Source organism: Ambystoma mexicanum, chromosome 7q (genome assembly GCF_040938575.1).
Source record: "Ambystoma mexicanum isolate Mex_15411 chromosome 7q, UKY_AmexF1_1, whole genome shotgun sequence".
In the NCBI taxonomy this organism is placed as follows: Eukaryota; Metazoa; Chordata; class Amphibia; order Caudata; family Ambystomatidae; genus Ambystoma; species Ambystoma mexicanum.
The window spans coordinates 63,968,852-63,987,239 of record NC_090941.1 but is presented as its reverse complement, the minus strand read 5'-3'; the positions used below and the strand labels follow the sequence as shown (position 1 = coordinate 63,987,239).

Genomic DNA, 18,388 nt, shown 5'->3' with positions numbered 1-18,388 from the left:
TGTACCCGCCAGGACTGAGGCAACTGTAAACGAAACGCTACAGAAGATAAACGCCTAGTAATCCTGAACGGGCCAAAGTAGCGGGGAGCCAACTTGGTAGGTAAATTACGTACTGGTAAATTCTTGTAGGACAACCAAACCAAATCCCCCACCTGGAAAGCGGGTTCGGTGGTCCTCCCCCTACCAGCCCGTTGCTTCATGCGTTCCTGTGCCTCTGCCAGGGTTCTGCGTGCCAAGGAGTGTTGATCTTGGATGGTAGTGATAAGATGATCAGCAGAAGGAACCGCACTTGGTAGCACGGGACAAAAGGGCACCAGCCTAGGATGCAGACCAGACAAACAGAAAAACGGACTCAGACCGGTAGCAGAATGAACCGTGTTGTTATAGGAGACTTCAGCCAAAACCAGATGCGTCTTCCAGTTAGATTGGTGGCATTGGCAAAACACCGAAGGTACTGTTCCAGAGTCTGGTTAGTCCTTTCAGTCTGGCCGTTAGTGTGAGGATGATAACCCGAACTAAGTGCTTGGTGAATGCCAAGATGACCACACAATTGGCGCCAGAAAGATGACAAGAACTGGGATCCACGGTCGGATATGATCTTTTCTGGTAATCCGTGTAACCTGTACACATCCTGAAGAAATACCAAAGTCATCTGAGATGCAGTGGGTATCCTAGAAAATGGAACGAAATGGGCCGCCTTAGTAAAACAGTCCACAACAACCATGATACAGGTATATCCTTCCGATGGGGGTAGTTCAACAATGAAATCAACCCCAATGGTGTGCCACGGGTAAGGAGGTATCTCCGTGGGGTGAAGCAATCCCAGAGGTCTCTTCCTAGGTGTCTTAACCTGGGCACACACAGGACAGCTCTTAACATACCGGTCAACTTCATCGGCCCATCCTGGCCACCAGAACTGTCTGGATATCAATTCTCGGGTGGCTCTCACCCCACGATGTCCACCCACTCGGGAATCGTGAAACCCCTGAAGTACAAGAGTTCGAAGAGAGGTTGTGGGGATGTATAACCTGTTCTGATAGAAAAGCAACCCATTACGTTCAGTGATCTGAGATTGCCTCAGGAGGCTTTCCCGCGCTGGATCAGATATAGTGTCATGTAGAATTGTCTGGAGATGAGGTGAAAGTGTGAATAGAAAATGCTTTGTACAAATTAGTGGCAAATCCCTGCATTCACTTCTTACGTCTTCTTCCAAAGACCAGGATAACGCGTCGGCTTTTAAGTTCTGAGCACTGGGGATGTACGTAATATGAAAATCATAGTGGCAGAAGAAGAAGGCCCACCGAGCTTGACGAGAGGTTCGGCACTGAAAAGACTTCAAATACTGTAAGTTACGGTGATCAGTGCGTACTTCCAGAGAATGTCGTCCCCCAAGGAGATGATGCCTCCATTCTTCGAATGCAGCTTTATGGCCAACAACTCCTTTTCAATTACTATGTAATTCCGTTCACTAGAAGAGAGCTTGCGGGAGAAATATGCCACAGGGTGTTCCATGTCTGTTCCGAATTCCTTCTGCAGGAGAACGGCACCAACAGCAAAATCGGAAGCGTCGGCCTCCACGATGTATGGCATCTCGTCATTTGGATGACGCAAAATGGGTGCAGTGCTGATAGCTTGCTTCAAGGTGTCAAAATCCTTAGTGGCCTGCGAGTTCCAAAGAAAGGGTACTTTGCTGTTTGTTAGTTGAATCAAAGGAACCGTGAGTTGTGAAAAATGGGGTATAAATTGCCGATAAAAAATTGGAAAATCCCAAGAATCGTTGAAGGGACTTCAGGTCGGAAGGTCGAGTCCAGTTCTGAATGGCTTGTACCTTGGCTGGATCCATGAAGATACCTGTGCCACTGATAACATAACCCAGAAACTCCATTCTTTTCTGATGAAAAGAACACTTCTCTGCTTTAGCGTACAGTTGGTTCTGGGACAACCGTCGAAGCACCTCCCGAACGTGTCCCACATGTTGTTGCAGGGAAGCAGAAAAAATGAGAATATCATCAAGGTACAACCAAACTGATATTCCGATCAAATCGCTAAAGATGTTGTCCATAAAGCGCTGAAAAACGGCCGGGGCATTACATAACCCGAATGGCATGACCCGGTATTCGTAATGCCCAAATGGAGTCTTAAAAGCTGTCTTCCATTCATCGCCTTCTTTGATTCAAATTAAATGATAGGCGCCTCGCAGATCCAACTTGGTAAAAACCTGGGCTGCTCGAAGAGATTCAATGATATTCCGAATTAAAGGCAATGGATATCTATCCTTTCATGTGATGTTGTTTAGTTGACGATAGTCGATACAGGGTCGTAGGGTTCCTTCCTTCTTCTTCACAAGAAATAAAGGAAAACCAGCAGGTGATTTTGAGGGAGCAATGTATCCCTTCTTGATGCATTCAGACAGGTATTCTTGTAGGGCCGTCTTCTCGGTTAGGGACAAGGCATATACCTTCCCATGGGGTATCACAGGACCAGGTACCAGATCTATGGAACAGTCAAAAGTTCGGTGAGGTGGCAGAGGATGTCCACAGGCTCGAAAAACACGATCTGAAATTTGGCGTATTCCTGAGGGATTGGCAACAGTGAACAAAACCCTGGTGGACCAGTACTCCTCGTAAGGGGTATGGAGATGATATCCTTCTGAGGCACGCCGGGCGAGCAACAATTCCGGAGGCAATAATCAGAAGAGAAATCCAAGGTGCGAGCTCCCCAATTGATGGTTGGATTGTGGTGAAGAAGCCAGGGCAATCCTAAGACCACTGGATAGGAGGGTGATCTGATGACATCCAGGGCGATTCTCTCTCCATGTTCCTTGATCTGGATATGTAAGCACATGGTTTGTTGACGAATTGGCCCAGAAGATAAAGGGGTCCCATCGATCACCTCTACAGGCAGGACGCTTCTCCGGGCGAACAAAGGTATGCCATGACATGCTGCGAATGCTTCGTCTATGTAGTTTCCGGAAGCCCCACAGTCTAATAGACCAAGAATTTCCGCCTCTTTGTCTAACCATGTCAGCTTGATATTCAAAACCAGTAGGACAGCCGGTTGCATGGGCTGGAGCAAGGAACTGAAGTCGGAAAGGACTGAGTTCGAGTAAGGACCTGTCGTTGCCTTTCCTACAGACAACAGGCCTTCTAGTTTTCCAACTTCCTTTGGGGGCGTAGAGAAGGGGAACCCAAGTAGTGCCCGGCGGCCCCACAGTACAAACAAAGTCTCAGACTTCTTCTGCGTTTCTGTTCTGCTTCGGGCAGCGGACCCCTCACGGCTCCCAGCTGCATGCGTTCTGGGCCGGGGTCCGAAGACCCGGAAATTCCGGTCTGAGTGTTGGGTGATCTTGAGAACATCCGCTCTGTTCGACGTCTCTCTCCCTTCCGTTCTGCCAATCTATGGTCTATGTGAAAAACCTGTTCTACAAGTTGCTGGAGGGTGTCAGGCTCTGGGATGTGCAGTAACTCGTCCTTATACTCATCTCTCAATCCTCTTCGAAACAATGTTTTCTGGTGTTCTTTCAGGCCACTGAGAATCGGTTGCCAATTGACGAAAGCGACCTATGTAGGCTATAATGTCCATAGATCATTGTTTAAGGTTCATCAATTGGTTCTGTGCTGCGGAAGCCAGATTCGGTGATTGAAAAACCTCCAAAAATGCTTTTTCAAAAGCTGCAAAGTCATTAAGAATGGGGCTATTGGCGGACACCAATGGAGCTGCCCACGCAAGGGCATTCCCGGTCAAATTTCCCAGTATATATCCAATCTTGGCCTTGTCAGAATTGAAATAGGAGGCTCTAAAGAGGAAATGTATCTTACAGTGGTTGCAAAACTCTGCCACACGTCTTGAATCACAGTCAAACTTGATAGATGCGGTATGGGACATAGCTCCTTCACCTTGAGGCGCAGCCCCTGAACCTTGTGTCACCATCTGTCTTAGACCAATGTTCTCTTGACGGAGTGCAGTCATCTCGGCCCAAAGGACCCGCATCTCTTCCCCAAGTTCCTGAGCCTCATCCATCTCAGAGTCGGAAGGCAGGCGTCTCAATCTGTTAAGGAAAGCATCTCGTGGGCGCTGAATACCTGAACTTCCGGTTCTTGATCGTGGTGAGGTTGCCAGGCTGTCCGACTGATGAATTCAGAAGGTGTGACGCGAGAAACCGGCACAACCCTCACCCTGGAATCAACAGGGTCAGGAGTGAACCAGCTCCCAATGCCACGAATGCACACTTCCCTGATTTTTGTGACGTCGGGACAGTGCAAGCACTGTCAGGGAAGGCGGTTCTTGATACAGTGAAGGCTGTCCACAGATGAATACTTCAGCAATGACTCCAAGAAATGGTAGATGGCAAAGGCTGAGCTAGAGATGATTGTCCACAGTTGAGGGCTGCTATGCTCCACGAAATAGCAACAGGCAAAAGGCAGAGCAGGGATGATAGTCCACAGCAGACAGCTGCAAAGGCTCCTGGAAATGGCAGCAGGCAAAAAGGCAGGACTGGGCCAGAAGCAATGGCTGAGGAGAACAGGACTGGACTAGACCCAGGACAGCCTAAGATGGGAACCCAGGGGAGACCAAGGAGGAAGAGGGCCAAGACCCAAGGGAACCAACAGGGAATACCAGGAAGGAAGCAAGGAACCAGGCTAAGGTAGGTAGGTGCAGCAGCAGGAGCTACGGGGCGAGGACGCGATCCGGAAACAAACCGCATTGAGACGCAGTGTGTTTCAAGATACAGGCCCTTAAATAGGGCCAGCAGCACCCGGGAGGCTTGGAACGCAAGCCGTGCTGTCCCCGGGTGATGCCGTGCCCAGAACAAGGCTTGGGAAGCAAGCTTGCGGCTTCCCAAGCACTCTGTGGACGGGGAATGCGCGAAGGGCGAAACACGGCCTTTCGCGCATGCGCGGGACCAGAGACACGGGAAACCTGGAAGCGGCGAGTGCCGCAAAAGGCCACGGTCCCCCCAGCCGGTATCAGGGATAGAAGCGCCAGGATGGGGCACGCCGGGACCTACAGGTGCGCCCCTGCCCCTGGTAAGTGATGTGGTAACAGATGGTTTTGCCTATTTCGGGATACATACAATTCTGAAGGCACCGAGAGGAGGCAACCGGGAGCTGCTCCACAGACAATCTGAGACTAAATACATTCTGGACTTGGAAACAAAGAAACCAAAGGGCCATAATCTGGATGAGGAACTCTACACTTTTATAGGCACCTGAGTAAACAGACTGTATTTACACTATATTCTGTAATGGAGACATTTCATACTTAGCCTTGGGTTTACCATTACCCCCGTTCTTCTACTTTGCACTATTCTCTGCTAACTTTTAACCTAATCTCTAGTTATATCAGTAAGCCCCCCAGAGGTGTGAACACATTATGTAACTAATTGATATTACATAAAGGTTTACATTTCGTTGACACAGGTAAAGTTCTTCACATTAGCTTTCAGGATAGAGAATCTATGAATTCAATATTTTATTGACAAAAGAGAAATTGAATGAATTTTAGACTCTCTCCATCTTTAGCTATCTAATGTTAATCTTCTTTCTTTCTTAAGGGTGAGCAATGCCTTGGCTTTGTTATTTAGGAACACAAGTTAAACTGGCTGCTTTATTATTTAACGTGTATTTAATATGTCTTTTCTCAAATGTGCATTTGGCCAGAAATCAATTCAGTTTCTTTTAATCATCAATGTTTTATCTATTCTCCTAGCTATGTATTTTAATTGTACTATTATTCATTTGGCAGTGTGAATTACTTTGATTTTATGTTCAGGTATTGCATGCACTAAGCACTTTATATACCTTCATATAGGATATATCATTAGCTGCTAAACTGCTATTTGCACTTTACCCATTTGGGTTGGTCACTGCAAATTTGCACACATAGGCTCTTGCACTTTATGTATCCCTACATAGGGTAGACCTAAAAAGCTGCTGTAATATGCACTATGCACTTTACTAGCAATAGACTGGTTTCTGCTTTATTGCACAGCCAGCCTATAGAGGCATTTGCATTTTAAAGAGGCAATGACTTGTAATGTATAAATCACCTGGACAAGCACCCATCCAATTTACCACACACACCTCAATGTGACATTGCCATAAATAATTTGAATCTTAGCTATATCATTTCTTACCTTGGGAGTAAACACTGTTCTCGATAGACACTGACTCTATAATGTATACAAGAAACCACAAAGCATACTGGTCGTTCGCTTATATTCACAAATATGCAGTTCCTATCCATGCCGGATTCACAAACAAACACGGACACAGTTTAAAATATCTTAACGATAAAAACGATCACTGACAAGCTCTACATGAAGAGGAGGTTTAACATATGTAAACCTCAGAATGAAAATAAACATTACTGCAGTATGTGTAAATTGCAAATTTAAAATGACTACTGCGCAGGTTTTATTATTGTTGAGAAAAGAGTAACAATGCTAGTTCATTTGATGCTTTTCTTGAATGCATTTTTGTGTATTTAACACGACCCACGAGGGTTTGTAATGCGTTCAAACATAGCAGATTTTGTTAAATGAGCTTTTATGTCAATGCACGTTACTCTATCCATGAATACCATAGAGAGCACGCTGGTTTAAATGTCCTTCCTTTGTGTTACCACCCTAAACATGACCAAGCGGCCAGTCTGCCGCGAAACACGTTTTCGTACACTTTTCTTATGTCCTTGGCATTTACCTATTAAAGTATACTTTTTGATGCTTGGAGCTTCTTGGTTTTTTGAACTCTGGGTTCAGTGTGGAACAGCCTCGCTGGACTGTTTTCTGGAGTGCACTCCATCAACTTTATACCATGGTATAAAGCAACCCTATATATATATATATATATATATATATATATATATATATATATATATATATATATATATATATATATATATATATATATGTGCCAGGCTATTATTTATATACACAATATGTACATATAGGTTTATATATACGTATTTATACAGGTATATATACAAATATATGTAGAAACACATATATATATATTTGTATATACGCAATAATATATTGTACATAAATAATAGCCTGGCATTTAATGGTTTAAACTGTGAGCTTTTCATCCTTATACTACAGGAAAAGTTGTCAGACTCATCTAATGAGAGTATCCATGATGTACACGTAAGTAGGTATTTAGAAATTGTGGGATATATTGACCCACTCAGATGTGCGCGCCAGGATCTCAAAATTGCATTTTTACAACCACCGAAATAATTACTGCATCACCCTGCCACACACATTTCAGGCGGGGAGGAACAGAGTACACACCGCAGGAGTGTGCCAGTGTGCTCTGCAATATTTTTCTATTAAGTGGAAATCTCAAAATTCCCATTTAAAAATGAACCTTTATCAACCTTAAAAGTGCTGCCTGGCGCTAAATTCCAGAATTTCTCATGAATCTACTGTGATTTAAAAAGCCCTGCCATGTCCAGGATCATTCATTATGGCTCAGAGGAACCGGGCCTCATTTGAATGACAGCTCCAGTCAAAAGCAACTTTGAAAATCAACCAAAGACTCTGCTTTCACTCGCACAGAAAAGCGTGTATATTTGTCTACAATGTATCAAACAACAGCTGTTTACAAAGAACTTATAACTATCTGAGCATGGTTAGTTTCATGTATCATTGTGCTGATAAAACCCATGCTTCCAGGAAAATGACTTTGGTTGCAAAGGCAGTGTTTGCAAAGGCAGATGGGGCTGCCAAGTCGAATTTAAAAAGAAAGAAATGTTATTAGTTGTTAACACATGTGGTAAAATGTGCTTTTGCTGATTGAAGAAAAATTGGCCTAATTAAAAGTAAATTGTTGGGTGAAGGCCTGCTTACTTAGCAATGTAAAGTATGTGTTGCTGGTAAAAGTACACCTATGAGCTGTTTTGATTCCACAGGTTTTGTTTAAGTCAATATTTAAAATGAGAGAATGAAGGCTAAAACTCATAGGCTAAGTTGTTGACAAGCTATAAAAAAAAACCTGCTCTTCAAGTTACTGCCCTGTAACTTCCTTCAGGAAGAGAGGCACACCATAAACTCCTAGCACAGGAAAGCACTAATTGCCAGCTTGAAAGACTTTGAATGGACCAGGACAAAAGGATTTCACATGCTCATCAGACATTCGTCTTTGCTCCAGGCTAGGACAATGGCAGTCCTGGGACTCTCACCTGTCAAGTGTGAAGGGCAATAAAACCTTCTATTAAGAGAGAGTCTCCCATCCTGCTTGAAGGAAACTGCCAGTTGGCGTTAGCTGGGAAGAGAAAAATGACAATGACTCCCATTTGTCTTAATACTATTGTAGAAAATACTTTAAAAAGACTTATATCTCAGCTGTCAAAATTGGTAAAAATTTGGAATCTTCCCAGCGTAAAATTGGAATTGTGGGCTGTGTTTGAAATCTTGGTAGAATGTTGTGACACTATCTGGACAGAAACAGTGATATATGTTGTATTACCAGAAAAACACCCATGTTGCAAATTACAACTTTTGTACATACATCCCTGGGGATAATTTGCATCTGTGTATAAAATTGGGGAATTGTGGGCCAAAACTTTAATGTGTAAAATTACCAAAATGTGTCAGAAACGCGAAGCAAGGTTGCACAGACTGGAGGTTTGGACTAATCTGTGCTGCACCAAATATGTAACCTGTGTATCTAATTTACTAAGAGGTGGCAACTGCATAAATATCTGTTTTGGCAAAATCGGATTTGCAGTAAAGGAAATGTGGCAGTTTCTAGATACAGTAAAAATCATCTCGAAAACATGACATCACTTTTCTGATATCCAACCAATTGTGAGCAAGGTGGAGATTATGCCCTTGCCCAATCCTGTTGTTAGGGCCGTGGGTAGTGAATCCTGCCCCTATCATATACTGTAATTATGTCATTTGGCATTATAAATAAGGGCCACTGAATAGCACTCAAGACACACACACTGATTCCTGATTCCTACGCCAGCGTCCTGTTCCTGTCTGTTTCTGTTTTCATCTTGCATCTATCCATCTAACTCCAGATCCCAACCACAAGGGCAAGCAATTGCTGATCCTGCTTCAGCTAGGCCTCAATTCTAAAATAATCCCCATAAACCAAGGGAAGCGCTGTGGTGTTTTGGTGAAGCATCCTGAATTTATCTGGCTTGCTGCCACTCACTGCTATTCTGCTATCCTGCTATCCTGATGCCCTATAGTATCCAGTAACCAGAACTGCCAGTCCAGAAGAACTATCCTTTGGTATCCAGACCCTGGCCAGCTGACTCTGCCCCGTTGAGTTTGTCCAGCTGCCCTGTGTCAGACCAGATCCGTGTGGTGATCCAGAGCGCTGACTGTACAAAATCCAAACTAAAAGTGGACTGTATCAATAGGAACCATAGAAACATAGTAAACCTTGCCTTGCTTTGTTCCATCCCAATCTCTAAGTCTTTCAATACTCATCCTGATAACTGTAATATTGTCACAATCATTCTTGAAACCCTGCTTTGATTCCTTGTGCTAGCGCCAATATCTTTAATAATTTTGTCTTGTGAAATCCTAACCCCTTAATCCTCCCTCTGGTAATCTGACTGGGTCCGCCAGGGCGGGAGCTGAGGTGCTACGGTTGATTCCGTGTATCAACTCTGGAGCTTAATGTGTCTTAAGCTGTTAGCCTAGCCTGAATGCCCTAGTGTAAAGTAAAACTGTCCTTGTAAAAAATTGATTTCTGTTCTTTTTTTCGCGCCCTTAATTTCTCAAAACGTACCTCACTAGATCTTGCATAACTCGCTCAATTGAACAGCTAGAGACCTCATTTCACTTTCATGTGGTACCTAGGATCCATAGCTACCCCCAACCCAAACCGCATCCAGATTTACAATATTTCACCTATTTTTATTAAAAACCGTTTGGTTAATTCCAGGCGAGAATGAGCAATTTTGCAAAGTTTTACACATGTTATTTTTACCATCAATTGTTTTAAACCTTCCATTCATTTGCGAATCGTATGCTTTTGCTCAATCTATTGCTTATGATTGCTTGAACCTTTCCAGTGTTGCTCCGTAGAGAATTGTACTTATTTAAGGATTTTTGCACACATTAATTGTTTTATTCAGCCATTTCCGGGTGTCACTTTAACATTGCAAGGGGTCAAATCTGTTTTTTCTCACTTGTTTGGGGAGGGAAGGTTGGATTCAAATTCTGTTTCTTATTCCTCATTCCTGATTACCTGCTGCTTCCTTATATCTATTTAGAATTGATAATTTGTGGGTTGAGGAATATTGCCGGGGAAAATCCTAACTTGAGTGCTATCTTTCCCAAAATTCAAAAGTAACTCTATTCTCTGGTGGTTTCTATCTGTGTTGCTAAAGAGTTAATTTAAGTGCATTTTTCACATTCCTATTTGTTATTGTCACCACATTGGTGATTGCTGCCCCATATATTAAAAATGGTATGATTTTCTTGAATTTCTAAATAAATAAATAAACATTACCTTTACCTACCAGCCTGGTTCCTGGTTCCTGGTCCATTGTGACCCGGGGTATTTGAAAAGGGTGTGTATCTCTCAAATATTGAACCCATATATAACAAAATAAGCATTTAAGTTGTTCGCTGCATACTAGGCTTAGACCAGGGTGTATCACCTGATTGAAATCCTTAACAAATCCTTTATGATATAAACACTGCAAATGATATTTGTTTATTATTATTATTATTTTTTATTAAGATTTTCAGAAAGGAACCCTCAAACAAACTCGCAAAATTCATACAAATTGTACATTCCTATTCCTTGCCCTTTTCGGTTTCTAAACTGTGTTTTTGATTTGGTGCAGAATGGTGTGGAGTGGCCAAAACTCTTATACATATTTCAGGCACTGAGGATCCCGATCCTTCCCAAAATGGTGAAGCAAGGAGCAATACTTAAGTATATCTGGGCCAGCAATGTACTGCGAGTTCCTTACAAGATTCTTCAAAGTGCTGGGTTTCATACATACATCACTAGCTATTATCTGCCCAGATCACCCATATTCTAGACTGGCCCAAATCACCGTACTGGGATGGAGGGTGTAGATTACTGAGTGTATGACTGGGATTAGGCCCCCTTGCACCAATATCTCGAAACCCAGACTTCACTCTTGAGCTGAACAACACTTCATTTGCCTGATGGGAAACAGAAGAGCCGTTGACTCTGGATAAACTCTATTACAATGCGATTCCTCTTACTTTTACCAATTCAAAGAGAAATTTCAGTTACCTGAAACCCATGCTTTAGGTACATACAGCTAAGACATTGTACATCAAATAGGGAGGTGAGATCAGCGACCTCCAGGACACCTAGAGAGTTAAATTAGCATCTACTGGGATGGAAAGCAAAATAATCACCCAATGTTATAAACTAGTAGACTCAGATAAAATATCTACGAGTTACCCATACATGACCAAATCCGAGACAGAACTGGGTCTACCGATACCAAAAGAAACTTGGTATCAGATATGGGGGTATCAGATATGGGGACGAATGCAGAAAACATCTAGATGCACAAATTTAAAGGAGAACCTGTACAGAAAATGTTATAGATGGTACTTGACACTGCATAGACTGCACATTATATTTCTGGATGTTTCTGACCTATGTTGGAGAGGTTGCAGGGAAGTGGGAAACATGGGTCACATGTTCAATTAATAAACAAACAAACATTAGGTGGCATTGCCTGATAACCCTGATATACTGGAAATAAATCCTAGTGGGAATAAGAGACATACTAAGAGTGCACCACGCACTAGATCCACTCATGCCGGTTTTGGGATGCAGCAACAATGAGGGGCTGTATCCACTATCTGGGCACCAAATGGCCTTAATCACACAATTACTAAATGCAGCCTGTCTAACATTGGCACAGTTCTGGAAAGTCTATCGACTGCTGGTGGATAAAGGTGTGGGAGATCCTTTCCATGGAAACAATCTCGGCACTGCTGTCTAAATCCTAGGCCATGTACTTAGCAACATGGTCCCCGTTTGCGGAGCATGCTAAAGACTGTGAACATATATAACACAGACCGCAACTCCTCCACACCCTTTCTCTTCTCTGAAACCTCAACGCCGGGACATAAAAGACAGATGGTTCAACAACACCACTAATACTATTATATGATCCTGCAAATAAACCAGGAGCCTTCTGCAACCATTTCCCCACTGCCCAAACCTTTATTGAGGAGGGAGATACAAATGGTTGGCAGAAGGAGAATTGCAGAGGTGGGAGGAAGGAGAGGACACGAGTTTGGACTAAGGAGAATTGCAAAGGTTGGTGGAGGGATACTGAGGGATACTGTCAGAGTTTGGAATCAGGGGTCATCACTTTGAGGTGTAGGGAGGGCTGCAGAGAGAACAACAGAGAACAGCTACCTCATTGTTGTCTAGCCAGGCAGAGTGGGAGGAAGAACAAGCACATGATGGGGTCTCAAAGAGGCTATCAAAGGATAGCTCAAGTGCCAGTGGTAGAAACTAGTGGCAGGCCCATATGTGTGAGTACCCAACTGTTCAGTGAGGAGGAGAATTAAACGAGGTTTTCTGGCAGCATCAGCTCTCTAAGAGAGAGGAATAATCTGGTGTGCATTTAGAAACCTAAGAGTCTACTGAACAAACCTTGCCCCTGGGACACATTGAAGGCCTTGGTCCAACTGTGCCTGAGAATACAGCAGGAGTGTTTACAAGAGCTGGAGATACCCTTGTGACTCAAAGTCTATGTTACGCCTTGATGACAATATACTTTGCTAATCTAATAAGCAGCAAACAAATAGTGGGAATCACTAAACTGGGCAGCCGGTAGGTTCCGAGGGCGACAACATGGATGAAGGGGAAGGTCTCCCGGGAAGCTCTGTTCTCTCCCTGCCGACGAGAAATCTCGGCAAAGAAGAAAACAACCCCCAGGGTAAACCCTACGGGGAAAAAAACCCTGCTTGTACACGAAGATGGATCTGTTCAGCAGTTGGCTTCTTTTGTTCGGTTCGATTGCAATCGGGAAGCGGGCTGAAGGCGTGAATTGTCCTGAGCAGAAAACAGGAGAGGTGAGTATCGGCTCTAGGTTGAAAGGTAAGAGCTCTGTATGAATAAATGGTAAACTTACTCCAGAGACGGAGATTAATGCATTCAATGATACTCGGGGCGAACCCCGACAAGTGGCGGTGTGCTTAGCCTAAGGAAATGGGAAGACCTTGTCCGGGAAACAGAAGCCAGATATAAGCATAAACAGTGGGAATTTGGGAAAGGACAATGGTAAAAGATTGATGAGATCCCAGGAAACTCACTTCCCAGCGATGGTACAGAGCGCTACAACGGGACGCATACATCTGTAGCGAGGATCAATTGGTGGTCTGAGGAGAGGAGAATCTCTATAGAATAAACGACAGAAGGGAAGAGGTATAAGGAAAGGAATCAGAATTAAGGGGAGACAAAGTAAGTACTAGTTCCTAGGAACAAACTTACGAAGTGCCGTGTTGGAGAGTAGCAACGCGATTGCTTAACTTCCTGGTTGCTCTATAAGAAGTCACGTGACCGTTTTGGAACGAATGCAAGAAACGTATAACCTCTATACCGTTGCTTGCACAGTTGTCTCTTGAGCAGTCGGCCATGTTGGGTAAGTGGGATTGCAGTACGGTGCCTGCTCGTCGCTGTTGCCAAAGCGACCATCGGCGGAAAGGTGTAACAGTCTACAAACCTGCAGGGACAGACAAATCACAGAGTTTTGGCTAGATGGATATTGAATTCAAGGTTTTGAGTGGCTGAGAAATCCCGAGAGACCTGTTGTTATTACCCCTAGAATATACTGTTGTACCATGAAGAGACATTTGTCTAGTGTGATTCTGGGATGGACAAAGACTAGTTACCATTCTGACCCTCCCAGAATTCTAAATATCCTTTAGGAAAGTTCTTTAAAAAAGATGTCCTGTTTGTGTCTCAATGGAATCTCTTCGGCTTCTTGACAGCATAAACATGTGTAGTTTTTGCATGCTCATTCATAGTAGCGGGATTTACGAAACAGTGAACACGATATTGCACTGATGCTAATTGGATTGAACGTGCACAAATGTGGTTGTGGTAGGTATCCAGTGATTATACCGCAAAAAACCGAATGAAATAAAACCGAAAAAATAATGAAAAATAAATATATGGGGGTTGGGTTCCATATAATAAAGTCCCTGCAAAAATGTCTCCTGACAAAAATGTTGCAGTTTCTTGCTGAGACATTATTACATTGAACATTCGGGGGACACACCACAACCCCCGCATTTTTCTTTTTTTACAAGGGGCCAGGGGACATCCCTGCAACCCATCCCCATACATAATGTCCTCATATATAATGTCGCCAATAGCTTTTCCCGGCGACATTATGTATGAGGACATTATGCATGGGGACATTATTATTACCTGATACCGGGTGTGGGGTTAGGGCTCATAAAGTGTGGGGTCTTGTTCGATGTGGGTTTAATAGTGAGGAAATGAGGGTTTTGTAGGCCGGGCCCCCAATTAAAAAAATAAACTATTTTATTTTTGTTAGTATGTCATTCACTATTTTTTGATTCATTGTAATCACATAGAACCGTTCTGTCATTCTGTCCCTGGTGTGAGTAGCGAGCGTCTGATGGTGCGATATCTTTCTGCAGCACTGAGTTTGTTTTCTGGAGAGCTCAGTGTTCTGTGATATCAGTGTCAATGGTGTACTTTATAGCACAGAGCTGCTACTACCAGTAAGATAGCTCAGCGGGTTCAGCGCTCACTGTTGCGATCTGAGTGTGATCTGCAAGTTGCAGGTTTGAATCCCGGCAAGGCCAATTTAGCCTTTCATCCTTCCGAGGTTGATACACGAGTACCAATTTCAGTTGGGTGATATTGTATGTAAATGTGTGCTCTGTAAAGCGCTTTCGATTCAGGTGCTATATAAATAACACATCATTACTTCGGTTTTATTGTTCTGCAAAATATCAGTATTCATTTTTTCAGCATGGGCAAGCATTTTTTTACATAGGAACACAGCATGTTTGTGCATTCACCCAATATATAAGTGATCTGTAAGCTATATTAAATTAACTATAAATAAGTAGCTTTGTGTGATCCGTACATCCTATGCAAGGATGCACCTATATCTTGGCGGGAAGGTCAATAGACTGGGTTACAAAAGGGCAATCGCATTGAAAAACGCCTGTGGATCAGACCCTGGGGATCATAATTTCAGGATGAATATTGCGTTAAGATTTGGGGAGATATGTTCTAAAATAATATATGCCTGATGCTCTTTTGTGATGTTACATGTAAAGAAAATGCGCTTTGCACAGACAATAATGAATTTACGTTAGGTGTGTTTGAGTACATTCGGGCACCACCTGCCAATTTATAGGGGTGCATAGTGCCCCGTAGGAGTGTCCAGTAAGTACTGTTGTCTACTAATGGCCCATCTACATTTCTGCAAGTGAAGTAGAAGACCAAGTTAAAAACTCAAAATCCCCAAAAGCTATTAATGCTAGCAGACCACTGCCCACCTTTGTCACTTAATGTCGCCAGAGACAAATAGATGACGAAATAGAGACCCATACATGGTTATCAAAGAGCTAGCAACAACGACAGACATCTTTATTTCGGAAAATAAACGTCCATAAAAGAATGTACATAAAACATGATACCCGCAATAATAAAGCAATTCCATCCTAAAACGGCTGTTCCCCAAACATGATACAATAAATAGTGAAAAACACGTAATATATCTAAAATAAAATAATTAAAAAAACAGCCAGCAGAAAAGTTTAGAAGTCATAATCTTCCATACTACCTCCTTTTAGCTGTTATTTTGTACTTTTATACTGTACTGGTAGATTTCATTTTATAAATGCAGGACTGGAGTGCAATATGGACCCACATGCACTTGTCTAGGGAGGATAGCCCAGGGGCAAAGTGCTCCCTCTTGGAAGCAAGAGGACACGGAGCAACACAGGTTCGATCCCCAGGTCCGTGCTTAGAAACTTCTGGGTATTACGTGCTTATAAATAACCGATCATATCATGTGAAGGGAGCCTAAAACCAGGTCTGTCTGTCTTTTTCACACCTAGTGTGGCAAAACCTGAGTTTGCTTTGCATTGCCCTATTAGTTATTCTACTTTTAAGAGAGAAAGGCACTGCCCACACGAGCCTGTGTAAAAAAGTCACCCGCTTTTAGTCATTGTTTCACACATGCTTCCAATTTTCTGCTTTACGTGATGTGAAACACATTTGAAGTTCAAAAACTCATGCTTTTGTTCATTTAAGAAGCAAGTGGCACTGTCTAATCAGCGTTGGAAAGTTTAAGAAAGAGACGGACTTACTTATTCTGTTAACTAGGCAGGAAGCTGATTGCAAGCTCAGCTTAGGGCTTCAAGATGCCCATATCTGTATCATTATGTTCATACAGGCCCTGATTCATGGACTTTTTAGTGCAGTGCAAAGTCCCTGAATCACAGAGTGGTGCAAAGTGTAGTTTTGCAGTGCACAGTGACTCTGCACTCACTTTGCACTGGTATAAAGTCACTCTGCACTGCAAAAATACACTTTGCGCCACTCTGTGAATCAGGGTGTTTGTTGGCAGTGCAAAATCACTTTGCACTGTGCTAAAAATGCAATGAATCAGGCTCTATGAGTTACTAATACACAATTGAGGTTGTAACTGGTGAGAGAATAAGGCATTTCCAACGTGCTGCAGCATCGCATTCAGGGTCGGACTGGGCCATAAAATGGTCTTGGGCACCAATGGAAAAGTGTCCCAAAGTTACAAATGGCTATTCATTCCTTTTGTGACACTGTTTGAATAGTACCCAAGGGGGATTTTTTTTGATTAAATGTGATGCAAATTGTACTATTTAAAGAATATATTTACTCAGCAAAACTACTAGGCGCATAGTGAAGTAACTCATCAGACTAGCCCACATTGACCAAAAGAGTGGCCCACTTTGACCCGAAAAACTGGCCCACACCAGCATTTTGCGTTTTTGGTTTGGCCATGGGCCTATTGCCCTACAGTCCAAGCCTGGGCGTATTACAATAGCACTAACTAAAATAAACACACTGGCCCTCATCACAAGGTTGGCGGAATGTGTTTACTGGCAACGGTAAAGGTGCCGGTGCCGGTAAAACCCATTCTGGCCTACCATGAGGTCTCTTCGCGGGACCCGCAATGGGCGCCTGGAAAAAACAGGCGTCCATTCCGGGTCCCACAAGGACACCAGAGAGCTAACAACACGCCTGTCATTAACGGGCCCGTTGTTAGCTCCATCCCCATTCCCATTGAGCCCTACGGGGGCTCGAATGGGAATGGGGATGGACCGGGTCCGGGTTCCTTGGACGGGGAATTACCGGGTCCGCCAAGGTTGTGATGGGCCATTAAGTCCTCATTTGAGGAACCCGGGCCCGGAATGCGGTAAGGAGGCAACCATGCTGCTAAAAGCGGCATGGTTACCTCCAACCTCCTGATGAGGACCACTGTGTGAAAAGACGCCGTAATTGTTCCTGGCATGTGGGATGCTCTGGGGAAGTGCTTACGACATTTTGAGATTTCTCTGCCCAGGGCTGGTTTATCATACTTTTGTCAACATTTAGGTGGGACTTCACCCCCATGCAAGCCCATGGCTAACACTGAAACCGAGGAAATTAGTTGTTTTTGCACAAATGTGAATGTGTTAATGCTAAATCTCAATTCATGTGGTATGTGGAACACAGAATGGGTTAGTATCAGCCATTGCTGTTGGGAATTAGTCTCAACTGTAGTGCTTTTAAACCACATCTGTCGCCAATATGGCCATTCAAGCAACAAACCCTGCCTCTAGTCCTTCCTGAGATATTCGAGGCACACGCGAACATATCGTAGAAGAGGCCCATTCACAGAAAGGCTAGGCTTTCTGTTGAAAATGAATGGACAGCCTTCCAGATGTGTGAATCCTAAAATCTGTTATTTGTTTTAACAGGAGCTGAAAATGAAAATCTTTCCCAACATGCAAGAAGGCGCGAATGTGTTGGCTCTCTCCGTGGTGCTGATCTTGTCTCTGGGATTTCCACGCGCTGCACTCGGGTGCCCTCACCCCTGTGCATGTTATGTGCAGACTGAAGTACACTGCACATTTCGGTCGTTAGCAGCTATACCCACGAGAATTCCGAAGCATGTGGAAAGGATCAATCTGGGGTTTGTATTGCATTCAAAACTGAAAAGTTTATATATTCGTTTATACAATCCAAAGTGTTTTCATTTCTGCTATACACAAATCCTAGTGTCGGGTTTCCCCATATTTCTGACTGGTTACAAACTACCAGTTATTGGATAATTGACTGTTTCTTCTTGACTATTGCCAAACATAGGAATTTATATTGTTGGGTTCAAATCAAGCTGC

The 18,388-nt window shown here is 43.4% G+C and overlaps 1 protein-coding gene across 1 annotated transcript in view; it reads left to right on the top strand.

The window, feature by feature from the left end:
* MXRA5 (matrix remodeling associated 5) overlaps positions 1-18,388 on the top strand; it is a 311,432-nt gene that overhangs the window by 85,316 nt on the left and 207,728 nt on the right. Inside the window, exon 2 of the mRNA XM_069640707.1 lies at positions 17,969-18,183. Within this exon, the coding sequence (XP_069496808.1) occupies positions 17,978-18,183 (206 nt within the window). The 5' untranslated portion in view covers positions 17,969-17,977. The remainder of the gene's footprint in view (positions 1-17,968; positions 18,184-18,388) is intronic.